The sequence below is a fragment of the Natator depressus genome, chromosome 9 (assembly GCF_965152275.1).
Source record: "Natator depressus isolate rNatDep1 chromosome 9, rNatDep2.hap1, whole genome shotgun sequence".
NCBI lineage: Eukaryota > Metazoa > Chordata > Testudines > Cheloniidae > Natator > Natator depressus.
In genome coordinates this window covers 73,879,299-73,906,687 of record NC_134242.1, presented here as the reverse complement: position 1 = coordinate 73,906,687, position 27,389 = coordinate 73,879,299, and the positions used below count along the sequence as shown (strand labels likewise).

At 40.1% G+C, this 27,389-nt stretch overlaps 1 protein-coding gene and 1 long non-coding RNA gene across 7 annotated transcripts in view; one reads left to right on the top strand and one right to left on the bottom strand.

Moving 5' to 3' along the window:
- LOC141994248 (uncharacterized) overlaps positions 1 to 19,790 on the bottom strand; it is a 152,454-nt gene extending 132,664 nt beyond the window's left edge. Inside the window, exons 1-2 of one of the 6 annotated variants that reach the window (XR_012641056.1) lie at positions 19,499 to 19,790; positions 3,210 to 3,285 (exon numbers count right to left, since the gene is read on the bottom strand). This is a non-coding gene — a long non-coding RNA (uncharacterized LOC141994248). Of the gene's footprint in view, positions 1 to 3,209; positions 3,286 to 15,183; positions 15,339 to 17,804; positions 18,120 to 19,116; positions 19,253 to 19,296; positions 19,404 to 19,498 lie in introns of those variants that run through there. The other 5 variants (XR_012641055.1, XR_012641057.1, XR_012641054.1 and 2 more) reach the window with 5 other exon arrangements.
- Positions 19,791 to 23,553: 3,763 nt separating this feature from the next.
- Positions 23,554 to 26,932, top strand: POU3F4 (POU class 3 homeobox 4). The gene has a single exon (XM_074964471.1). It carries the CDS (start codon positions 23,609 to 23,611, stop codon positions 24,692 to 24,694), a length of 1,086 nt encoding a protein of 361 aa, XP_074820572.1. The 5' UTR covers positions 23,554 to 23,608; the 3' UTR covers positions 24,695 to 26,932.
- Positions 26,933 to 27,389: the final 457 nt, after the last annotated feature.

The window sequence follows — 27,389 nt, the reverse complement described above, 5'->3', positions numbered from 1 at the left end:
TCCACAGGATTGTATTATTAGGAATATTGCTGATTGCATTACTTTGATGCAGGTTCATGAAATATCAGGAAGAGAGAAAATTAGGGAAATAAAGTACAGAGAGAGACAAATCCTCAGATGGTGTAAACTGAGATAGCTATATTGAATTCAGCTGAGTTATATTAATTTAGAAGAACTGAAGATCTGGTCTCAAGAAGTTAACACTTTCAGTGCTCAAGAGTAAAAAGTGTTTAAAAGCAGAGATGGGCTAAACTACACTGGAGACTGGGAGAAATGACCAATTCAATCTGCCACCTGTTGGGATATTGGGCTGTTCATTCACATTTTCTAATAGCTCCACCCAAAAGAGATGATTGCGTACTTATTAGAGTATTAGCAATTCTTTTTAAATATAAAATGTATACAGTTTTGGAACAATTTTCAGAATAAAGCATTTTTAAAATGCCCTGTGCCTTAGCATTTTCACTTTCATTAGTCATGTTATAGTTCAGAACATGAAGTGATGTAGCCACATGATGTAGTTAGCAGGTCTGCCAAAAATTACATAATAAATCCCAGGGACCTGGAAAAAGTGTTTTCTGGTAAGTACCATATTCTCCTCAGACTTTTTACTTTTCAGATTTTTTTAAACTAATTTCATTGATTTTTTTACTTCCATTAAATTTATTTTGCTCTAATGACAGGTTAGCATTACTTGCTTGCTACAGAATCCTATTGAAACCAATGGAAATCTTGAGTGAATAAGGAATGCTGTATAAGAACCTTCCATGACAATAGTTATAATGTCCTTTGGTTTTGGACTAATAAAATATTAAACTGTTTCTTAGAATCTAACCCTAAAAGGGCCAGCATTAGTAATAGTTGTTGATTTTGCATAAGATTTGGAGAGGAGAGAGAGTGGTCTTTGTCAGACTTTATATTACTATTCCGATGCGAGCAGATTGCTGCAAAAATGGGTTGTGCCTATGACAAAAAATACTCTTGACTACCTTTAGGTGGGATGTATTGCCCAGTGCAAAAGGTCAAATCCTGCCACTCCTTATGCATCCAAATAGCCCTTACACACATGAAGAGTTCCATTGACTGGCCTGGATGGGAAACAAGTGCACATCCATGTCAATAAGTGTTTGAAGGATCTGGCCTTAAATATATCTGAATGCCTTACATTATATTTTATTGTATTTTATCTTCTGCCTAAAAATGCAAAGATATTTGTAGACCTTTTAATTTGGGCTGGTACCTGAGGCAGAAAATCCCTTGGGGCATTTGAGCTAGCAAATAACTTGGGGTAAGAAGAGTATTCTAATTATTGCCACCCTCCCCCTTCAGCTGGTATAGAAATATTTAATTTCAAGCACTAAAAGTGATTAAATTTGGTGCATTTCTGAGTTGAATTTTAGCAATGCATTACCTCCTGAATTGCTACATAAATATTAATAGAGTGATATGAAACTTTCGCCCCTAGTGCCCTTGGAGAACCAGAACCACAGCATGATACCTCAGCCATGGTAGCAAGTAATTTTTCCCAGGGTGATGATACTGGCCCTTATCCCTAAACTCCACCAACACCACCTTAGTGGAAACATTCTGTCTGTGCAGTTATCTCTAGTAGATCTGGGCAATATGTCAAATCAATGTGTCTTCAAAATATGTTTTAGAATTGCATTGTTGCTCTCTTCACTTCATAGGAGGTGCAAATCCAATCCTCAACACTGAGTCCAGCTGATTTGGATCCAAATTAACCACACTAGTGGCTTTTGCCACAGGATATTTGTATTGCACATCTTCTTTGTGGGTATTTTCCATACTAAGTTCCTACAGGGTGGTTGTACAGTGATTATCAGTATGAATTTCATACCTGTTTTAAGATCTCACAACAGTTCACAATACCAATGGCTAGCATTTCAAAAATGCTGAGTAAGCACTGACCCGATTCAATGGGAGTTACTGTGGGCCCCAACACTTTTGAAAACCAGGTCACTTATTAAGATACATGGTAAAACATGCTTGTGTTTTCTTAAGACAATGATACTATTGATAGTTGTCACCACTAAACTAGAGCCTCAGCCAAAATCCCAAGAATGATACTGAGAAATGTTTCTGTCACATATGCCCATAAACTTTCTCCTTGTATTCAGAATGCTGGTTAGTCTATACTGACTGCTGGAATAAGGGTTAAGTTTCTTCAACTTTCTTCAAGTTTCTTCAACTCACCAAGTCAGAGAATTCCGAAAGTTTAATCACAAAGGATGGATTTGAGTCATGGTGAACCTTAGTGAGCAGTTTGGTAGTTTAAAGACAAGTGTTCTCATTTTCATTCTTTATAGGCTGTGCTCAAATCATCATAAACCCTGTTTAGGGAGGGAAATATTTCAAACAGGGAGGGGGCTCCTCTATATGATAGAATAAAAGGAAAATGTGACGTATTGTTTAAAAATTAAATCTGATGACATTACCAGAAATGTTACCAGAAACAGAACAGAACAAGAATTCATTATTGTTTCAAAGTTAGTTTATCATAAATCTGCCCTATGACACATAATAACTAGTAACGTTTTGAAGGTTATGTGATAGCAAGTTCAACAGTGTAGGTGACTGACAATGTGAGCTGCATGATAATGAGTCCCAGGGGAAATCAGGCTTTAGGATGCAGGGTGAAGCATCCCTAGGCTTTTATTCAAATGGAAAAACATATTCAAAAGTTTATTGTTTATCTCATAAGAACATCAAATAATACACACTCCTTCGAATCAAATATATAAAGCACACTATGGAACTGTTTGCTGCAGAAAAACATTGGTTGATTTGGTCCAAATTCAAAATACCTAATAGCTTGTATAGTGAAACACATGGAATGATTTTGATATGAGGGGAATTTATTTTTGGTGCATTTTCTCTGTTACAGAACTATGAACTAAAAGGCATAGCAAGTCAATTTGGTCTTGCATCAGAAACAAGAAAGAGGAGCCGGAGAGCATTAAAATAGTTGTTTTTAAATCTTCTGTATTTCAGAACAATAGATAAAGTTCTTTAAGTGCGACAAATATAAATTGGACTCATTCTGAATTTAATGTTAAAAGTATGTCAGCTCTAATTAATTAATTCTTAATGTACAAACTAATTTAAAGCCAATAATGAGAGCAAGTTTTTTTTATTTTTCAAGAAGAGATGCCGTATATATTATACGTGAAGAGTATAATGTACCCCACCTCTGCAGCTAGTTCAGCACCTGAATAACGGTCCTGATCTTGCCCCAGTTGAAGTCAATGGTAGTTTTGTCACTGCCTATAATAAAAGCAGAATTGATCCCATTATCTGTGCTGAAATAGCATGTAAGACAGAACTTTTATATATAAATTCCCAGCATCTCAAATGCCAAGGGCAGCCTGCATTCCAAACCCTTAACTACACAGCCACTGGCAGCCTGCCACCCAGCCTTATGTAGTGATATAGAAACAACCACAATGTGACCCTTCATTCTGAGCTATCACTTCATGCTGGAACATTGGGTCAGTTACCTTGCATCTGTTTTCCCCAGGCACTGTAGATTTGCAACTTTAATATTTCTGCTTATCTCAAGCACCCGCATAGTTTTACTGGAAAAAAATGGTGGAAAATATATTGTGCTTAATTATTGTTATTGAATTTGAGGATATCATGTAAAAGTATATTAAAGAATTTCCATCTAGAAGGAAATATCTGAGGCACTAAAAGTAATCATATGTGACTCATGCAATCTAGGTGTATAACCATACCTGTCAACCATACTAGTTCCCTACTTTAAACACAGTTTCATATTCCTTTTTGTGCAGTGAGGAGGTATTATTTCATAATGCATTTTGGTCATTAAAAGCAAAATTAGACTACTTTCAAAAGGTTGTTCAGGCACCAAAATCCATTTTCTCTCTCTTTCGACATTTGTCATCCTATGCCTGAGAGGTGAAAAAAGTTAAGCAGCATATATTTTACCTCACTTTGCTCTACCAATTCATAATATTATGATAGTTTTTCATAAATTTACCTGGGATCGGTTTATTGACACACTATAAATTACAAACATCCTTAAAGCTCCAAGACTATTCACAAATAACAAAATGCTAAAATGTTCTTACCTCTTACACAGGCTAGGTTATCCAATGAATGAATCATTCATTTGCTATATTGGTATATATTTCAACATGCAACTTAAATACTATTTTATAAACCTAAACTTTGGGAAAAAAATAACTCTCAGACATGCACCAAAGGGACGAGGAAAAAACAGTAACGTTTTTTAAGCTGCTCTTAATTTTACAAGGAGCTGTTGTACAGAAGGACAATTCAAACCAAATGCAAAAATCAACACATTTACAAAGGGTTGTAAAGAAAATATATTTCTCATAAACCAGAGGTAATTGTAATTTTGGACTCATTCTTTACTAAATGCAATATTGCCAGTTATTCATCTTCTTAAAATATTTAGAAAGCCCGATATTCTGAGAAAATACGAGCCACATTAAAGTACAGAAAATTATAGAAATCTGGTCATACAATCATTAAGTTCAAACGCAAATTGAATGGCTTGTTAGATACTGTTTCCCATTTAGTATTTTATTTTTATTAAATTACTATATACCTTAAAACAGTTAGCTATAAATTTATATTTCTAGATTAATTGAGTTCTGCCTAGTGCTGTAATATCAAAACATGCATAAATCAGCATGCTTGTTTTCCTATCATACATAAAGCTTCTGTATGCTAGTTATCAGAGGTATTCATAGATATACACAGAGCAAGTCTATTCTGGGTCCTTCCTCTGTGTGGTCTTTTAGAACTGTCGTTATCAGCTTTCTGTTTATTATTGTGCTCAGTTTAAAGGGAATTTGCCAAGTGATCCCTGGACTCCAATCTTTAGGCCTGTTGTCAGGACAAATTAATTTCTGTGGAAACCCACTGTGCCTCAGATACCATCTAGGAAATGTAGGATTAATGGAGTCCCTGTACAACAAGCTTTGTAGTGTAGCTGCTGGGGGAGGGGAGCAAGTATTGTGAGGAAGTAGAAAACAACATAAATAAAGCCACCAAGTTGTGGTGTGTGTTGGGGAGGTGTTTATTTTTGTTTTGGGAGGGAGTTAAATCATAAACTCAGGTTAGTAATAATGCAAAATATAATACAGTGACACAAGAAAAACTGGCAACTTTGCAGCAATTTCTCTGTGTATAGAAATAATGCAAATTGTGGGATCCAGGTCTAAGTATCAATATTTTGTATTTTACAAACCAAGTCCATCTCTTCAGTAAATAAAACCAGGATATTTAAAGGAAACATTCTGCTATGAATCTAATGAAAATAATGAAATAATGAAAATAATGAAAATAATAAGAAAATAATGAAACTGCAGTACATGATCATTTGGAAAGGAATTATGAAAACTGGATTTGCTATGGTGTCAGGTCATTACTATGTTAACTGACAGATGAGAATTTTTTATCATATCTTATTATTGTTAAAATGTTCATCAACTTTCCTTGCTTCTTGAAGTATATACATTTGGAAAGTGACTGTCCTGTTAGGAAAATGTTTTTACATAGGAAAGAAAAGAAAGTAAGACATTGCTGTTAACAGGTAAAGCAATGCGGGCCTTCATGTTGTGCCTTTGTCCATACACTGTAGCTGGAAGCCCGAAAGTTGTGAAAACAAGAAATCAGCATTTTCATATGTTGTTTATTTTCTCATTTTCAGCTGGATGACTCTTTTCCCATGGTTAGAGATACAGGATTATACCTAGTAAATTGAGAATTCTTAGACATTCTTTTCTGTTACAGAGTAAATCAGTTGGAAATATATGAGACCAAGATATGGAAACATAAGGCCAAATTCTATGCTGTATTACACCCTGTGAATCACCAGGAAAGTAAATTGTAAATTTGGCCTACAGTGGCATTATAACACCTAATGGATTACAAAAGGGATATGAAAGATACCATTAATTTAAGGTCAAATGGGATAAACAAACCTTAACTCCACAATACCGCATTATCATGATATTAAACACTTAGAATCTTGCTGACACCCATTTAACATTCCCACATCCAGCCATGTATATCTCAGTGCACTTTTAATATAAGAGTGACAGATGATGAGGCCACACCAGAAAGCTCCTTTAACATGTCTCTCCAATTTGCAAATACCTAAATGTATGTTGTGTTTCCTTAAAAGTGAAAAAGAGGAGCAGTGTGGGAGCTCCTAGCTTTTAGTGTGGTCCCACTTTTTCTTTGGAAGAGTAAGATTGCACGTTTGGGTGGTTATTTTGTTAATCCCACCCTCACCTGCATGTGATACTCCATTATTTACAGCAAATATTCCAAATGATCTTATTTTTCTCTCCAACTAAAATATACAGATTAATCTTGAGAGACTTTTTATATGCCAGTTTTTTACTATTATAGAAATTCAACTAACTCCATAATGACAAACACAATTATCTTCAAGAAGTATATGTGATTTGGATAGGAGTAAACTCTGGTGACTACAAAACACACACACATACACACAGTTTTAAGATTAAATATATGTAATGATAATAATAATATTAATAAAAAAGCAAATATTTTCAAAAGACCTTTCACATTCCTCCTGTAGTTGCATCCTCTGTTTTATGTTGTGGGCAAAAGAAGTTTTACATCATATTTGTTTGCACACTGGATATGATGTATTTATTCCCAGTGAACATATTATTCTCAATCAGAATGGGACCAATTCTTAGTTGATGTAAACTGGCCTACCTCCATTGAAGACAAAGGTGCTATGTAGATTTACATTAGCTGAGAATCTGGCCCAATTAATTCATTGCATACATACCCCAAAACAATAGCCAAGAACCAATACATAGAACACCTGATTTATGTGTGAATAAAAAGGTTAAAATTGTAGAGAAAAAATGCACAAAGAATGGGAGGCCTTTAATAAGTTTGCAAATAATAGGCCAAATTCTGGCTGCCAGTTATGCACAAGCACATGCCAGAAAAAAATGTTGCAGGGGGAGAGGTAGGAACAGCAGTTTCTGGTTCCCACAACCTTGCTCTATAAGCTCTTCACAACAGGAGCTCTGCAACAACGGTCCAGTGCAGGGCCTCGGGATCAAGAGGCCTGGTCCATATATTTGTGTACATCCGCTTCCTGGCAGTAACAATTATAAAAAACCCCACGCAGACTATTCCTGTCACTAGCAGGGAGGTTGTGTGTTGGGCCGCTGCCAGCCAGAACATGGGAGTACATTAAATGCTTAACAGTGTTAAAATGGGTGCAATACCAGAATTTGGCCATGAAGCAGCTCAGTTTTAGAAATTTCAAACTCAAATCTCTAAAAGAAACTTCAAGAAATCTTCAAATTCCCCTGTGAGCAGAAACCTTTATAGGATCTTGCTCAGAGAATTGAGATGTTGAAACTAGGATATTAACATCTGACTAAAATCACCTGAATAAAAACCATCCTACACACCACTTGCTAAAACGTATTGTGTAATAGTGTGTCAAACACTGGTCACCACAAAAAAGCCAACATTTACCAACTGTTATCACAAAGAATTAGAAATATCCCTAATATCTTATTTACCACCAATTAGTGGCTTCTTACTGATGACCTCTGTATATGCATTAATGGTACTATACAGAGTGCATGACCTGTAGATTGGAGTTCAGCTTGCATCATTACCATACCAGTATCATCAGAAGGTAAATTCTATCTTTATATGACTATAGATAACTTCAGACATAATGCAAAGTAATTCTAACATCTTTTCTCGGATCTTTTTCTTAGAACAGAGTAGACTAAACTTCAAGGGCCAGATCTTCAGCTGGTGTGCATAAGCATCACTCCCTTCTAATCAAAGACACTGATTTTCACCAAGTGAGGGTCTGGCCCCATTTATTGTTCATAATCCAATAAGAATCCATTGGCATATAAACCAATATTCTACATATTTATTATCTGTAGTGATCCACTGTATCACCTGCTGTTCTTTGTATAAAGCCTTTTCCACCTAATGTTTATGCACAGTTGGACAAGATTCCTGGAACACAGCAACTATTGCAGTGCTTTCATTAAAACATAGTTCTGTGGACTTTCAATGCCGAAGAAATCAACAGAACCTTTCATTATAATTACTGTGCAAATAATTTTAAAACAGGATTAACCATATGACTTTCTAAACAAAATATAATCAGCATGCTACAAATCTGAATATACAAAATATATACCACCATGATCACAGGTCAGTCGCTGGTAGAGGCTAGTAGTCTCTACTACAAAATTGCTGCAAACATTTGTACTTTAAGAAAATAAGTGAAGGATAGAATTGGAACAGAGGTAAAATGGGATTTCAGAGTAGCCAAGGATTAGGTATTACCTGTTCGGTAAAACATTTGTGCTTTAAATGAAAGTAACAAAGTACAAATATATTTAAAAACAAAAACAAATAGGCTTCTTACAGAAACTCATCACTGGTAACAAGAGTAACACAATCTTTCACACGCAGTGAAATCCTGCCCTGTAAAATACATGTTTTCCCTTCTCTCCTGTCACCACAATCCCAAAACGTATTCCCCAAAGACAAAGTAATTGGACCTACTGATGGGAGCTCTGCAGGACTTGGGGAATAGAATCTACTTCCCCTAAAGCTAATCAAAAATTGGCAAAAAATAGTTGAGAGAAAATTTTCTGATAAATTCTTGCCCTTTTTCCATCAAAATTTCAAAAATTTGTAACATTTTGATTAACTCTTTCTTCCCCTACCCAAGGCAAGCTATGGGATGAAATGTGGCCAGTCTACAGCTGTACTCTTCCATGCTGATGGAAGAGGTTAGGGCCATTGGATTTCTATAAGCATGGATCTGCCTGCATTCCAGAATCTCCTTACATTAGCCTATTTAACAATGGCAGGGGGACCGAGAGAGAGAAAGTAGTGGAGCTAAGAGGGAAAATGACAAGGTGAGAAAGAGGACAGACTCATGTACAACTTGTTTTTAGCTGTGTGTAGACTAGAAAAGGCTCCCAAATACAATAGAACTCCTCAATGTACATGTACTGTAAAGTCAGCCATACAATAGACCATCCATGAAAGCTGCAGTCCATTCTGATAACAATGAGTGATCTCCTTAGAATGTTTAAAGATTGCTTTCATGGGAATATTTTTAGTTAATTTTCTTGCATTTTGAGACACCCTCCCACCCCACACATTCAAATTATTTGTATCCCCAAGTACACAGAGTGGTTCTGTGTCAGAGCCCACCTTATAGGATTTATTGTATTTAATCAAAGGTCATTCTTCAGAAGTCAGCTACTTTGGAGCACGATCAAAACAAAGCCACAGCAGCTAGGGTGTGTCAAAATAGCACCAGGACAACTCAGAATCCTTAATGCTCAATCTACAAAATCTCTCTGGTGTCCAATAGAATTTATTCATAATCTTAAAACATTCTAGAGATGTTACTCTAAAACTGACTGATTTGTAATTTGCAGCATTGCTGTAGCTGTGTCGGTCCCAGGATATTAGAGAAACAAGGCAGGTGAGGTGATCTCTTCTATTGAACCAACTTCTGTTAGTGAGAGAGACAAGCTTTCCAACTTATACAGAGCTTGAAAGCTTGTTTATCTCACTAACAGAAGTTGGTCCAGTAAAAAATATTACCTCACCTACCTTGTCTTGTAATTTGTTTTCCATAATTTTCCCCACTCCATTTCCTTGTATGAGAAATTGAATTCTTGTTCCTAATTAATATTCACACTATGGAGAGGTTTAACATCTAAGTCTCACAAACATGAAGATGCTAAGGTATGTAAAAAAAATGGATTTTAGCCCTAGTTCCAGATTAGTTCCCCTAGGTACTGTAGGAGAAGTCAACAGAAGATCCTGTACACATAATTACATTAATTCAGATCTGGTCCCCTCTTCAGCACTAAGTTTTGATTTATTTTGAAATTTCTCTAAGCATATAATATTCTTCTCTGAACTAAATAAGAGATGTTAAATATTCCTCTCCTCAGTCAGGAATGTTGTTCCTACTATTTGAAATGGAAATTAAAACATTTACTATTTAACAGATGAACTTTGAATGCTTTCCAGACCAGTTTATGAGACATGGGTTAATTAATAAGAGGTCACATAATAGGCCAAATCCTGAAGTCCCTTATTCAGGCAAAATTCTCACTGAAGTCAAGGGGAGAGTCCCCGGACTAAAGAATACTGGATCGGGCCCTACATTTCTCTGAAGCACAAGTCATGCTAAGGGGTATTTTATCTGTAGTTTCAAAAACTGTCTCTCTTCTTCATTGACATAGCCTAACTGCATATGTGTGTGCATCAAGCTGACATATATATGTACTATATAGTTTACTAAAAATAAACTCAAAAGAGTATTATGCTCAGAATAAATGCTTTCAAAAATCAGTTCTAGACTGACAAATAAGTTAACGAGTTATGACTTTGTAATTGCACAGTAAACACTCCTTTAGGAAACAATGGATATGTTTTATGTTTCAATAATAATTTGAAATAGTACAGCATATAAAATGGTACAACATGGCAATAGTTAGGGAAGTTTGTGTATAATTGCAAAAAGGATTAAATATAGGACTTATTCAGTTTCTTTTGGATGCTATAATATTAAAATGTATTAACAAAAGAATATATGCAGTACACAACACACCCTTACTATAGCAATCACTTGCAATTTCACTCAGCATGGTTAAGTTGATAATATTCTAATCATATAACCAATTTCCTATCTGACCGCTTTGCATTCTTAAAACTGGCAGTTTAATGTCAAGGTATACAATGACCAAGAAAGAAGAGGTGAGAAATGTAGTTATTTGAACAGAAAAAGAAATTCCAAACTAATTGAAAAATTGAACGGAAGAATGACAAGTTAGACTTTTTACTCTATATTCCTGAGGATGAAATGCATATTTTATGACAAAAGATTAGAGTGCTTTGTAACATTATTTTTCATTCTTAGTGGTGTCAACAGTGTACTCTAACCCCAGAGCCTTCAGATAAGTCATAGTTTGATTGATCATATAAATGTATTATCCAGTCATTACATTCAGTTTTACTTTTGTAAAAAAAACTCCATAGTGATATTCCACATGGAGCTAAACTCTATTTTATTTGTAGCCCACCATATCTCAGTTCTGGGAAATCCATAAATTCATTTGTCAAAGGCAAAAATATGTACACAAAATTCTCTCTAAATCTTTTGAAAGGTTTTGCTCAAACCCTTGACATAGCATTTTACTCTAAACAACTTTCTAGGCAACCTTGCGATTCTCCATCTATGAAAATACACTGTTTCCCCTCCATGAAACTAGAACTGAGAGAAAGGAAATTATTAAGCATTCTAGTGGGTTTTTTCCAACAAAAACTAAGATAGAGGTCAATGAATAAGTGTGTGCAGGCTGGAACTTAAATCCTCTGGGGTGACTGTAGGCTAATTAATAATTAATGCCAGAGACATGGTGTTTGAAATGCAGATGTGATAACTGGAGGCCTGGCAAAGCTGTTCAGAGGAAGCAGATTTGGATGCTGTAGGGAATAGGCCCTCCCTTGCCGGCTGGCTCTGAAAGCAGACCTGGGTGCAAAGCAGGGCCTATGGTTTACATTATATTCCCCTCAGCTGTTAATTACCTGAACCTACTTTGAAGTTCTTCTCTTTTTATCCTCTGCATGAAAAGAGATTGGTTCAGCAGAGGGATTTGAAAAAATGATCAAATACATTGGGGGGGGGGGAGAGAGAGAACTTCAGATATAAAAAAGATAAGGAAGAAAAACACACAGTGAAACATACAAGAACATATGAGGAAGTGCATGAGTGTGGTTCAATATTTTAAGCAACTTACGCTGCTCTAAGTTATTGTAATGCAACTGGTATTAAGTTAATCAAGACTAGATGTTTTTCTACAAGATCTTCTCTAGGAATTATTTTGGGGAAGTTCTGTGGTCTGTGTTATACAGGAGGCCAGACTAGAGGGTCACAATGGTCCCTTCTAGCCTTGGAATCTATGAATCTCTGCACTTTTTATGAATAGATTTGTTAAAAAGAATTCCACACTGTATGTGTATAGTTTACAGTAATTATTTGATGAGAGTACCATGGGTAATTTTCTATGCTGTTTTTAATTTAATAAAGTCATTTAAACCTCTTTGTGTTTGGGGCTATTTAATGAGGTGTGCAACATTAATAGAATCACCAATGAGGTATTACTACAAGAATTAAGGTTTTGTGAAAATCATTCATTCTGGTGGAAGAGATAGATAAGGACAGTACTTCATGTCTATGTGGGAACTGCAGATAAATGTAAAATTGTCAAAACCAACTGGAAGGGGGTTTAATGACAGATGACTAATAGTTTAATGCTATAAAGGGCAGTCAGGTTTGGTTTTAGGACTACAGGTAATTTCTGATTTGTTGAAACTAAGTAACAATGAGTTATCCTGAGTTTGGACACCAGCATACCCCAAAGGAGTGTGGCCCCCCCACGTGAGAAGTTGTTTTCTTTTTCACTTTTACCATACATTTACTCTTGCTACTTGAGGTCAAGTGTTTCCCTGAGTCCCATCAGCTACACACGCACACAAGCAGTGTTCGTTTCTGGCGCATATGGAGCATTCATGAAATATCTAATTTCCAAAAGGGATTGGTATCTCTGTGTCTTTCTGACAGTGTAATGGAACTGATCCTCCCATCAAAGGAAAATATGTACCTACATTGAAATCGACACCTCTAGCTGCGGAGTCATGTGAATAAGTGACATCAATTGCACACAGGCAGCAGTCAGGTGATAATCATGCAGCTCAGAAGCGCTGTGTGTCGCTTCAAGCCACCTCTCCTGGTTGATTGTTTTTATTGTGGTGGGGCTTGGGAGGAAGGGGGTTCGAGTCACATTTTGAACTCCCGCTCCCAAGTCTGATCCGGATGGTGTCAGGCCACCATGGGAACGCGGCTATAATCCGCACCCTGAAGTCAAAGCCAGTAGTGCGAAAAGAATGACTAGTGCACAGGCCACTAGAGAAGCGAGACTGGGCAAGGGGGGAATCAGTTCTGCTGCTCTAGGAAAATCTCAAGCCTGGGAGACATCCATAGGCTGGAATAGGCGCCTCTTGGGAGTGAGGAGGCTTTTCCTTTCATGGGAAAGCCCCTCCCCCCCCCCCCCCCGTAAGATCACTGACACTTGCACTATGATCTATTTTAAAACAAAAAATACAAAGAAGTAACATTGAGGTTGTGACACAGAAGCAAGACAACGCAATGGTGAGACTCTGCTCTCGGAGTTTCACCGGTGTAAATTCGGAGCAACTCCATGGACTCCAGCGGAGCCAGTCCGGAGTTAGACCGGTGTAAAGAGTAAAATGTGGCTCCCTTTGTTCCTGGTACTGTGGGATACCGTATGGTGGGGTGCATCCCTGTGATACCTAGGCACAATCAAAGAAAGTATCAGTGTTAACTTTGAAGAACCTGCGCTTGTTAGTCTGTTGAGTCAATCGGCGTGTTGATTTCCTTTGTTTTTCATGGGCATTTTAAAGGGAAAGAAATCCCAGAAATGAAAGTCAAACTGACACAGAGTCAAAGATGACAGACTCTCGGCACTTAAACCAGTTAAATAATGCGACTGGAACTATCACCCAGTAATAGGCTATGGTGCGAAGAGACCATTTTTAAAACGTAGCTGGTAAGGACCTTCAGGAAACCGTGCCTATGCACAGAAGCCATTTTCCGAAATGTAACAAGTTGGCTCTTAAATGTGGGTGCAAAGTACTAAAAGATCATCCCATAACGGGGGTCGATCCCTTCCCAAATGTCCTTTATGAATGAAGCTATTTCAGAAGGGCCCCGTAGTAGTGACACTCGGGGGCGGGGGGGTTTGGTAACGCTCGGGACTTGAAAGTGGACAAAGCCATTTATTTTTATGAAAAGCTACAGTGGGCGGGCGGTTGAGCTGAATTTTACCAAAGCTTTAGCCGGTAGAAAATTTGCATGACTCAGTTATAACCCCCTAACAAGGGGTTAATGATGGATGGAGTCCTCCGGTCTTAATATTGCTTGGCAAGCAGGTACCACAAAGCCGGAGCAATATTCTTCTGTAAAGATGATGTGGGAGGGGAAAACATCCCCCCCACCACCATTTTTTTTAAGCAAAGACACATTGTTCCCCTGCCTCCCCTCCTCCCTCCCGCAACCTCTCCAGATAGTGGAGAAGATGAGAGGATGTAAAAAGGAGACTAGTTACTTGGTATCTCTTTACACACTGCACCGCCTAACGTACACGGCCCCTTAAGAAAGAAAGAAAAAATAAAATTAAAAAAACCGTTGAAAAAGTTTTCAATGCAGTGTGATGAAGCCATCTTGCATGAACTCGGGGGTTGACGGTATTTAAAAATTCATTTGAAAAGGTCTGTCTTGAAGGCACAGATATTTTATATGTAAGCCTACCACCTGGGGATCTTTACCCAGCTTCTCGTCATACTAATTTGGAAAGACGATGTACCCCACTGTCAAGTCAGCCTCGTTGGAAATCAAGTATTTTGTTACTCTTTTCACTTCTCAAGGGTAAACTTTCATTGCGATAGTCTAGAAACAAACAACTGTACAGGAGCATACACCTGCATAATTCTCCGGCTCCTTTGTGACAATAATTTGCAGTGTTGCTGGATTCTCTAGTTCTAGGGGTATGTTGTTTACCTACAGCTAAATAAAGCCGAATACGAAGTTGAGTCTTTCTTGGTAAAGGATCTTAGCCGATATGTGGTTTTCTGTTGGTGCTGCGTGGGGCATGTGGTAAGCAAGACAGCGCAAGGCGCAGGCAGACTTGGGTGCCCTTTGCCTGAAAAGGGAAGAGCATTGCATTGAACGAGGATTTTAATGAAATCATAACATTAAACAGTTTTATATTAAATCGGGCTAATTTTCTAGGTGAAGGCTGTGAAGTGAATGTGAGGAAGCATTAAAAGGGAATTGAATTTGCATTCCTTATGCTAGAGGCACATGTTTACATGACCTTTAAAACAGAATTAAAGCTGTATCATCAGCAGCTGTAGGCAATTCACATTACTAAGGCAATCAAATAGAAGGCTAAACTAACTATAAAACATAAATTAAACTGATAGAGAATCATCCTAATTCACTAGGTTTACTTGCAATTTACTTACCCACTACTAGTAATTTCTAAACAGTTTGCAAAGGGAGCAATCCGAAATACTTGAACGTTGATCTTTAAATGTAGTGTCCAAGTGCAGGAGCAGACTAGAAACTATGGATTTAGAAGCGCTTTCTCCTCTGTGACAACCTGGTAAGGCACAGGTTTGTTTGGAATTTCACACCGCTTCCTGGGGACGTTTGCAAAACTTATAAATAATGACCTACAAAAGTAATCCTAAAAAAACCTGACACCAACAGACTGGTACCTCACCTAATGCGGACAGCAGAGATGATGCTGGTTTCCTATTCGAATAACTCTTAGATGAATACGGGATCTGATTTGCAGATGAATATCTAAGGCCTATAAAACTGTTCCTGGAGTTTCTCCATCTATAAATCCCAAACTTTATTAGATCGTCTCCAAACCTCCAAGTGAGCCTCCTTCTCGCTAAGATTTATTTTAATATACGCAGTTTATTTTCTAAAATATGAAATAATTCAGTGTGCAATAAGGGTCAGACAGCTTTGTCCCCCTCTCGCTCTCCCCACCGCCAGCGACATTCTTTAAAATGTCTGAAGCCCAATAAAATAAAAATCGATAACGCCAGTAATTTCATTAAAAGTTTGCCGAGTGCATTTTCTGTTCTTCCCGGTTTTCATTCCCAGGCACAGAAAAGACTAACCGCCTTACAGCCCCAAATTCGCGCTGAGGTTACTTGAAGGGGCGGGGGGAGGGGGCATTCCTGAAAGGGTCCCACGGAACTGGGTTTTTCTTCTTCATATTTCTGGGGGGCAGGAGCGAGAAACAGTTGGTACCAATTGTTTCCAATGTGCCAGTGGGTTCGATCCAATTAGCAAATAAGCTGGGCTATGTTTCATAGGGGGTAATCATTCCTTGAGAGAAAGGCCTCTGAAGATCCAGTTCCCACCTATGATGCTGACAAAGGGTCTTATCTCCAGTGTGTATTCGCCTACTTACATTCTTCTTTTCCATTCAGGGATTTAGACATTTTTATTTTTAACATAAGGAACAATAACACTTACAAACCTGTAACCTCAGCAGGCAAGAGATTGAATTTTTCCACCTCCTTCTGCATTTTTATTTGCCCTTTGGCTTATAACTTATTATTCAAACTGCTTTGCATTTGCTCGGATGAATTTGTTTCCAAATGATTATTAAATCTAACTTTCCCTTTCTAAGTGCATTATAGAGAACTGTAGAAATGCACTTGGCCTACATGTCATATCCTATATACACCTATATTCACCCCATATGTGCACACGCTGATCGATTAGCTAGATAAAGAGATAGTGAAAAGCAAGACTAGAGAGATCAATATGCCCATCTCTCTATCCCCTATGTATAGGAGCCTTCTATATATCTCAGCTCTCTGATTCTCATTTTAAAGGCGAGAGCAATGAAATCTTGATTGGATTTAATCGGAACTCAGTGGCAAATAAAAATCCAGAGGCTGTAACAGAAACTGGAAATCTGGAAAGAAAAGTCTCTCTCCAGTTGGCTGAAGTCTTGCTAGATTTGCATTTCAGGGCATCATCTTGCGCGATTAAAATCGCAAACAAGTTCTGTTTGCAGCGGCGCGGGGTTTTTATTGGGGGCCTTTGTTGCTCAAGGAAAGAAAATTGCTCCTTTCATGAAGATTAGGTGGGTTAAACTCAAAGGCTGGACACTGCTGCCCTTGACAGCACCAGGATTAACTCGTTCGTGGCCGCAGGCTCCCTGGGAAATGCGGGCGCGTTACGCCGAGGGCTTCCCCGGTTCCCAGCAGCGTTCGCGGGAGGCGGCTGCTGCCCTTCCCCGCCCGGCTGCACGGAGAGGGGCAGCGCTGGGCCACTGGGGCCGGAGGAGCGGCGGCTCTCGGGGCAGCGGGACGGCGAGGAGCCCTCCACAGAAAGGCGGCTCCCGTCCGGGAGGCAGCAGCGTGCCGGGGAAACGGGGACCCGCCCCGGCCGCTCCCGCAGGCTGGGCTGGTGCAAGGAAGCGCAGCCAGCGCCTGGCTTGTGCTACTGCAGCGAGGCGCTGCAGGCACCAGGCGCGACCCTGAGCAAGTGACCCCCGGCCCCTCCCCCCACCATCGACACTGCCCTTCGCCCAGCAGTTGCACCAGAAGCCTAGAAGTTTCATCCTTCTTTTGCCCCCACGCACTGCTCGCCAGCTCGCCCCTTGTGGGGTTTGCAAAGGACCCCGTTATAAACCGGAATCCAACTAAGGAATGAGCCCCAATTACCCGAGCCCCCTTCCTACACAACAGGTTGTGAGCGCCTGGCCCTCCGGAAACAGACACAGCTCGCCGTGGACTTCCCTGCTACGCTCTTATTTGTCCCTTGTATGAAATCTTTGTTTTGGTTCTGCAGCCTCCTGTCTCTCCACCGATTCATTGCAATGGGTCTTGCTACAGGCAGGTTTATGCTGTTCCCTGCACACCCCAAACACGTGAACGGACAGCCACTGACACGAGCAACAAACAAGGTTGCTACAAAACATGCAGCTGCGTAGGACAGGTCTAAAACATTCAGCTGCATAGGAAATGTCTAAGATGACCAAGCAATGTCTCACCCCTCTACACTTGTTTTAAAAATACACATCTTGTGGATGCAGGTTAGATAAAAATACCTTTTAGGTACTGAATGTGGTCTGAAGGTTCAATTCTCATATCGTGATTGATTGCGCCAATGTACATGGAACTGTGAATAAACTTCCTGTTGGACCATAAACATTTCCTCTTCCAGAAAAAAAAATCAACTGGACAATAAATACATATTATCCTCAGAATGACGAAGTACTTCCAAAGGGCAAGAGACACAGAGGTCTCTGGATCATCAGTACCACTGAATCATGCGCACGCGAAGTGATAAAGCTGGAGAAATGAGGTAAAAAAAAAATCAAACTGACATTATTCGGCGAGCTAATAAACACCAATACAGGTATTTGTCATCCGAGGAAGAGAGCTATTTGTCTTCGATGTCCCATTAGTCAACAACAGAGGTTAAATAGTGTACCATTTAGTGCATTTTCAGATCCAATCCATTTTGTTGTAAGCATTCCTGAACAGAAATCGGTACATAAAGGAATCGAATTTTAATTATTTTTAAAATATGCACGACGCGGCTTTTGATTTTGAGACTGAATTAGTTTCTGTTTCCTTAAGTGTATATGGTAATTATTGCCTACACATTTACACTGCTAAGAAAAGATCGATCCTGATGACTTGCATAGGTTTGGAAGGTGTGTGAACACACGTTAAAAAAAATCTCAGAATCTGAGTGAATGAAGTATGAAATCATCACAGAGAGAGAGAGAGAGAAAGATTCGAATTATCACAGTATAAGAAAAGTGCAAACGAAAAGGGGAAGGAGACTGCAATTGTGTGCAGCTCTGTGTGACCTTAAAAAATCTCTACGCGATTCTTTACGTGACCTTAAAAACGGGTGTTGAGTTAAATAACCGATTTACAGACGTCTGAGAAACTGATCCGCCCACTTCAAAATACTGCGTGCCGGAACCTCGCAAACATTTTAGGACTTCAGCCCGAAAAATCTGGGTCTTTTTTCCACCACCCGGATTTCTGGATTAAGAACAACAAACCCGACGTCCAAATGCTCTGATTTTAATAAAAGGCAAGGCAGGATCTATTGTCAAAATTTGCACTCGAGAGAGATTCTCCAGAATATTTTCTATCTAAATGGCAAATTAATCAAATGTTAACTACAATACCCGCTACAAATTAACTTAAAGCCAAAAATCACAGTGACCTTCACAGGACGTGATGGTGCACAAATGAACACGTTTTCTTTTTGCCGGCAAGTACATTTTTCAGACGTTAACAATGGACCTGTGAAAATAACAGGTGACTCGAGCAGAGCGGCGAGGAGTCGCATGAAACCGATTTGGAGAATGCAGCCGTTAGAATACAAATGTTATTTACCTTGTGCTTTTCTCTGCGAGTGAGTTGCTTTATTGTCCCTCCCCATCCTCTGTCCATAATGCAGAACCAACCCCCACCACAACAATGCTCCGTCAGTGCTGGGGCTATTACTGAAGGGCTCGTGTTCTTGGAGATTTGGGGCGGCGGGGGGGGGGAGGGGAGGGTTGCATTAAAACTTACATTAGGAATATTTTAATTTGCAGTGTCTGTCCTTCGCCTGGCTGTGGTGCTGAGATCGCACTATGCTGTGCCTCCCTCCCAGCATAGCATTTACTCACGTTCGAGAACAGCCAACAGAGACCCAAAAAGGGAACTAATTGGGCTTGTGTCGGTATTGGCTAATTTCTGGTAATACTCTGTAAATTCTCCTTTTCCTCCTTACCTTCCCCCATGCAGGCAGGGTTTTTAGAACGCTAACTCGGGCGGTACAGTAGCCTGTTTTCCGCTATCCATCTGGTGAGCGGGGGTTCAACACGAGCCTCAGTGTACACAATTAAAAAACTTCACTCCTGCTTTAAGAAACAGTTAACTTGTCCCTCCCATGCCCCAGGCCCCGTTATGACTGATTCTGTCTTGAAATGTCAACTTGTTCCCACCAAGTCCAACCTAACTCGAACGGTCTCTAAAGTGAACTTGTGTTGAAGGTGAAGTTTTCAATGTAGGGGTCACGACACTGAGGCACAGCTTACCGCCTGGAGCTTCATGCTGTATTAAACACAATCACAACGAACCCCCTCCTCGACCACTTTTCCCCCTGCAGTTGAATAATGGCAACATCTCTAAAATATAATCAAATCAAATCTTGCAAGGATAATAAACCCAGACTCAATACTCCTTGGATAGCTCCTGTCAGCGAATTATACTATATACGTGTGTCTATAGACATAGCTATAACACACACACACACACACACACACACGTTGTTTTACAGTAACAGCTTCTTAAAGGGAAACCTGTGTTTCCTGCCTTTAGCGAGCCATTCCTCTCCTCTAACAGAGGTGCCCACGACAAGCTTTATTGCAAGTGCCCACAAGAACAAGGAGTTGCAAATCCACTCGCCCTGCAGACTTTGATTTAACGCCTTGTTGGCTGGTACCGCCGTCAGTCCAATAACCACCAGAAGGAAAGTTTGAGCCGTGTACAGAGGTGACCTGAGAAACTCAACTGTCCTGCCTTTTACTTTGGAAAGTGTGTGGACTCGACACAATTACAGCTCCTCTACTTCAATGGTGGTTTCTCTCTATAGCGACTTCTAGCTTCCCAAAGACGGCAGGCTCCTTGAGCTATTGTTATTCATGGCAGAGATTTAGCAGAAAAAAATATATATTAAATCTAGTTATTTGTTGGGTAAACATGGATCTTTCGAGTGCAAAGGCATCTAGAGCCAAACAGCTGAAGAGCAGAGTCCAGACCCAGAAACTTTTATTACTTTAATGGGTCTCAGTCTATGAAAAATAAGTTACAAATTCTTGCAACAGTAGCTTTGCATGTACTTATTTTTCTCCCATGTCCAGACGGGGTCGTCTATTGAATAAGGCTCTTTTATTCTGCATGGGACAGGGGATTTGTGGCCATGGTCCCCCTTTTATTCCTCTCTCTATGGAAACCCAGATCATGGGGAGAAATATGCGAGGCTGAATAAAGAAAAGCAGCAGAAAGGACCGCTTGAGAGCGGCATCTGTTACACTTGGGAAGTTAGACTGACAGGAAAGAGCTAAAGAAACCCTCTCCAGCAGATTAGTTAGAACAGCAAGAAGATTTAACTATATGCAGATAAAAAGACTTTAAAATAAAGCATATTCTCCTATAGGCGAGATCAGACTCTACCAGGAGCTCACCTTTATGGCGCTGGCTTCTGGCTTGGTTACATTTTTTAAAATATTAAAATCTGATATTCAGGGTTTTATTTCCCCGTTAAAGGCTTTACTTCAATTAAACGGCTGATCTGCACATTCATTTTCAAGAACAGAGGGGACTGGAAAAAATATTTTAGACTCTAGAGTGCAAATTAATTTTAAATAATTTAGTTACATTTATAATATAGTAGTAGTTCCCCCCTCCCCGCCCACCCGGCATCAGGCAGCGGTAATATTTATGTTAAAAGTCTTGTCTGATCTATTTTCATATCTTTCCATACATATGATCAACCGCAGTCTGACCGGCTGGAGTCTGACTAGGAATTTTGCCGTCAGAAATGTCGCTTTGAAACGGGCAAAGGGGCTATCGCTCTCTTTTGCAGAGACATTTTTCATCTTCTGACCTCTCAACTGACCCTTCACAACACGCTTTCCAACGACTTTCCAAGCGAGCCGCCTCCCCTGCACCTGAAAAGTTTCCCGAAGTTCGATTTTAGAGGCAGCCACCAACAATACTGCAACTCTCAAAGGGGGCAGGGACCCCACTTCGCTGCAAAAGTGGCCTCGAAATAAATAAATACAATACAATAAACGTTTAGGTTAAAAGCGGCGAAACCCCTGAAAATGTTGCACCATCCATACAAGAATGGCATTGCCCTTTATGGAAAAGCACATTCCTAATTCGGTAGAAAACACAGAGGAAATGAGCATCTTTCTCCATAACTTATTTTTTAGAAATATCGAAATCTATTTCAAACAACTTACCACACGCATCTTTTTAGGAATTACATTCAAATTTACAAATATCAGATGTGCAGGTTTAGGCTTCAATGAGAAATTATTCTTAATTATTATTATTATAATGAGGAAACGGATGCTGCTTACCTATAAAGGAATCAGAGGAAAGCTCACCTTGTTTATATATGGAGATATATAGATACATATATTCATTTTCTTGAATTTTCTCCAGATCTGTCTTCTCAGAGAAACTAATGCCTTAATGACTTTCTGGTAGCTGCAAGCCTTCTTTTATTTCTGCTAAATATATGAAAATGTATGCAAATTTAAATCAAGCTTAACCTAGGAGCTCTTGCAATATATTTAATGGAATTTCAAACCAATAAGGGAACTCTGATGCAGTCTTCTGTAAGTGCAAATATAATTACGCAGCTAGGTTACCTCCAAAATTATGCAAGGAAAGGTCATTTTTTAACTTCAGAGATTTTCTAAGGTATTAGGTGTTTAATTTTCTCTGCTTGAGCACTACAACAAATCTGAAATACCCAGATTTGTCTAACGCTACTCCTTAGCAGACCATTTGAAAGAGGAAGCATGAAACACAATGTCTTCCCCTAACTTACAGATGATTTGAAATTGAACTTGAGAGAAAATTTAGCATTTCCCATTCTCTCTCACACACTCATTGTTTTGTCTGGTCACCAAAATATATTTCCCTTTTCTTCCTTGCACCGAGCAACATAAAATTCATATACCTACGACAGTGTTTAGTGAAGATACACCTCATTAATTTCTTTTTCTATTTCAAACTTTGATGGAGAAGAGAAATCATTATAATTTATTTAAACAAATATTGGAAAGCACCTTTTTATTTTCTAAATGGGCAAAACGTATCCCAGTGAACTAAATTATCCGGAAAGAGGAAATATATTGTACATATTTTGGAGCCTTGCAGAAGTGTGTCGCCCAGAAGGAGTGCTTAGTGGCAGTGGGATTTAGAAGTTGTCGAACTGCTGATATGAAATGACATGTAATAGGCATAAAAGCAAGGACCCCAATTGACCAGACGATCGGGGAGAATAACTGAATGCTATTAATAGCTTGTAAGATTTGTATTTAAATCAGGGAAGCGGTTGACTGTTGGTTAACAAACAACAAAATAAAAATTTAAATTCGTAATAAAGCTCTGCCCTCCAGGAAATATTCCCTTTAACCCGTTTTAAATCCTATTTTAGGGCAGGGTATATTCATTAATTTTCCTGATTATAGGATATGGACCTTAAATGTAAAGATTGAGACGTGGTGGCTTTTAGGTGTCTGAGGGGGCGTTGTTTGGGTGTTTTGTTTGTTGGGGGATATAAATCTATAGTTTATCATCTCACAATTACCTTCATGTTGCGTTTACAATGCTGGACCGATTGGGGAGTCCGTATGGACTGTGCTAAGGATAGATTGTCAGTCTTCGGTGCCGGCATTTAACCTCTGGTTTTTGCCGTACCTGGAATTAATCACTACAAATTTAAACCATGCTCTGTCATCCCCCCTCCCCTCTCATAAGATCTTAAAAACAAATCTTGGCATGCAGTGAAGAAAGAGTTAAACAAATGAACCGTGGACAGCCAGCTAGCAGCAACCAATGGAGCCTAAAGATTGATTCACTTCCTGCTTCAGACTCACTTTAACTCCTGGGTTTCGCAAACCTAATTTGGACAGCGCGACCTGCCTCTTCACCCCTCATTGGTGCAGCCAAAGCTTCCCGACAGATGAAATGCTGTCATTGGCCAGCAGCGCTGCCAATAACTCAGTGGTTGCTGATTTGGCTCCCTTGCCTGGTAGATGTCAAAGGCTGAAGCTGCTCCCTTTGCCACATTATAACTAGTAGGGGACCTACACCAACCATGGCCACAGCTGCCTCTAATCCCTACAGCATTCTCAGTTCCAGCTCCTTAGTCCATGCAGACTCTGCGGGCATGCAGCAAGGGAGTCCTTTCAGAAACCCTCAAAAACTTCTCCAAAGTGACTACTTACAGGGAGTTCCTAGCAATGGGCATCCTCTCGGACACCACTGGGTGACCAGCCTCAGTGATGGGACTCCGTGGTCCTCCACGCTAGCGACGAGCCCCCTCGACCAGCAAGACGTGAAGCCAGGAAGAGAAGATCTCCAGCTTGGCGCAATCATCCATCACAGGTCGCCTCATGTGTCTCACCACTCGCCCCATACAAATCATCCCAACGCATGGGGAGCCAGTCCAGCTCATAACTCATCAATAACCTCCAGTGGACAGCCTATTAATGTCTACTCGCAACCTGGCTTCACAGTCAGTGGCATGTTGGACCATGGGGGTCTAACACCACCTCCAGCCTCAGCCACTACCCAAAGCTTGCACCCAGTGCTGAGGGACCCCGCAGATCATGGAGATATAGGCTCCCATCACTGTCAGGATCACTCTGACGAGGAGACGCCGACATCAGACGAGTTGGAACAGTTTGCAAAGCAGTTCAAACAAAGGAGAATCAAGTTGGGATTCACTCAAGCAGACGTTGGCTTAGCACTAGGGACTCTCTATGGCAATGTTTTCTCCCAGACTACTATCTGCAGGTTTGAGGCTCTGCAGCTCAGCTTTAAGAACATGTGCAAACTGAAACCGCTACTAAACAAGTGGCTAGAAGAGGCAGATTCATCCACCGGCAGCCCGACTAGTATTGACAAAATCGCAGCCCAAGGCAGGAAAAGAAAGAAGAGAACCTCGATAGAGGTGAGTGTCAAAGGGGTTTTGGAAACTCATTTTCTTAAATGTCCCAAACCTGCAGCCCAAGAGATCTCCTCCTTGGCAGACAGCCTGCAGTTAGAGAAAGAAGTGGTGCGTGTCTGGTTTTGTAACAGACGGCAAAAAGAGAAAAGAATGACTCCACCAGGGGATCAGCAGCAACATGAGGTTTATTCTCATAACGTGAAAACAGACACATCCTGCCACGATCTTTGACTATAGGGCTCGGCTCGCAGACAGGACTGGGAACAGCGCGGATTTTCTAAAGGGGGTTTTAACTTATGCTTAAAGAGGAAACAAAAACAAATACTCGAAGACTTAGAGCATGGGGCTTCCTGCTCTTCCGCCTGGGCAATATTTTCTCTCAAACCTTTTCGCTGATCAGTACATATTGTTTACTATCAAACAAGGTTTGTTTTCGGTCTCCACTAGGAAGAAAAAAAAATAAAGACAGATGTGTGCCTATGAATAACCTTCCAGCGCCTTGGTTATATCAGCTGTATTTCAGGTGAATCTGTTTTACAATAGACTAGTTTTGCATTTTTAAAGACTTATATAGCGTTTTTAAATGTCTGAGGTGTTTTACTACAAACTGTACACAATATTTGTGGCATAATTTGTACCGAATTGATCAATCATTCCCCCCGCTCCATGTATTGGGCATATCACTGTTACTGTAGTGGGGAGAAGGGATAATTCCCTTCGCTCCCCTTCATTCCCCCCAATTCCATACTACAGGAGTGGGGTCCCCCTTCTGCACCCCAAAGGCAGGAAGTTGTGCCTCCTTTGACTGTAACACAGCTGACTGCCGCTTGCACGTTATGAAGAGTAACAGCCTGATTTGTTGTAGCTTTTCCTTCTATTCAAATAACTTCCTAAAACCACGAAATGGTCAGATTGCAATTCTGAAATAACCCCCCCGACTCCCTGTTCCCTCCTCCACGGAGGCGGGGGTGGGGGGGGGGAGGAAGAGAGATCTGAAATTAAGCATTGCAAATAAAATAAGGGATGTGTCCCTTCTTTTCTTTCTGAAGCTGTGTTGGGCTTCTGATCAGCGGCAGACTGCGAAGGTCTGTAGTAAAACACCTTAATAATTCTGCGCTTTGGCTTCAGAAATCAGTTTCTCTGTATTTTTGTTTCAATATTAAAGAGGGATCCTGAGGTGTCGAAATGAATTTCGGGGAAATGCCCGCTTTTGTTTCATGCTGAGCTTATTTTCGTCTCACGAGGAAATGCTAGATTTGTTGAAAAGCTTTTTATTAAAAAAACAAACAAACAAAAAAAGGCAAGTGAATAAAAATGCTAAAAAAGTGTAACCATTTTTCTGGCATATGAAGGAGCTGTGCTTTATCCTTCCCTTCTTCCCAGCCCTCAGTAGAGAGGTACTCTGTGTGTGTACACAGATATGTAGTATGTATGTGTGTAAATATGTCTATACATACTATATATATGTGAGTGTATACAGATGTGTGTGTATATACAGCCATCTACACACACACGGAAAATCACCTATTATAAACGCACACAATACACAAATTTTGCTCCAAACACACTGTATAATGACTGTCTCCATAGAGGCGGGATACTCTGGGCTGGTTGTGTGCAGTGTGCGTATATATGTAGAATATAGTTATTTATACACTCCCGCACACAGCTCGCTATCTGGAGACACCCCCCCCCCCAATCCATACTACCTAAAGGCAAGGCCAACCCTGCCTCCCCCAGTTTTTGGCTGAGCTCTGGGAGGGGAGACATACCGGTAGCTAGGACGGAAGGCCCATGTTGACCCTGCTGCTTTGCATCCCTGAAGCTGCAGCTATATTAGCAAATTGCATTACTGCGCTCCCCAGATCTCTTCTCTCCCCCCCCTTAAGATTTTCATTTTGACATTTATATTTTTCAAGTATTTTTCAGTACGCGCTAAAATCTCGACACTGAGGACCTGACTATTTCTGCCAACTTTATACCTGTACAGTTTTGTATATTAAACGTTTTTTGGAAGTTATTAATTTAAAGACAGATCATTTAGTTTATTCATTTAGTAACTGATGTATAATAAACGCTATTTTCATTAAAGGTTGCTTTTTTCAACTATTTTATTCAAAATTGCCTATTGCCGTTGCCCACGATTATTTATTTTCAATAAATTCCGCATTATGTTTAAAAAAAAAAAAAAGGTTTCCAAAAGCCGAAATGGGTGTAAAAAAAAAATATACACACACGATTCGCTGTCGTGTTTGATCGTCGACCAGTTTTAGTCCAGGGGTTTATATTGACGCAATATTTTATTGTTGTGAAAGGGGGAAAAAAGGGGTTAAATAAACATTTTTACAAAAACAACGTTGCTTTATTTGCGTGGTGTATAAACTGGGACATTTCGGACAAACCTCAGCTCCGGCCTTTGGCTCATTTTAGACCATATGTATTCTGATCCTTTCAGTCTTTTATCAGGGCCCCAAAGCTTCTCGGAGGAGATCCACCGTGTTTCTCCCTGGTTTTGAACCCTCCCCGCGCCGGGCAATGGGCACAAATCGACGAGCAACTCCCCGAGCCCAGCTCAGCGGGTGTCTGGCCACCGCTGGTCTCCTGTCGGAAAGGTCTGCCCCGGCCTTTCGCGGTGCTCTCCCGCCCGAGGGGCTCTTGGCTCGCCGCAGGGCTGCTGCCTAGCGGGGCTTGGGTGGAGTTGACGTTGCAGTATGGAGGGAGGCATTGCTTACTCCTCCTGCAGCCCAGCGGGGCCAGGCTTTCGAGACAGCGCGTTTCTGGCGTAGGGCTGGGGGGACATGCTGGGTGGCTTGAGGCATTTGGTTTGTGTTTTAAACACGAGGGCGCTGTTGTTTGGTCTTTCTCCTCGTCCTAGAGGTAGCGACAGGGATTTAACTGGCACCGATGGGAAAATATTTAGCTTGAT

Bases quoted from the DNA above. Each gene is read 5' to 3' on its own strand.
- POU3F4 (XM_074964471.1), top strand. From the start codon at position 23,609: ATGGCCACAGCTGCCTCTAATCCCTACAGCATTCTCAGTTCCAGCTCC.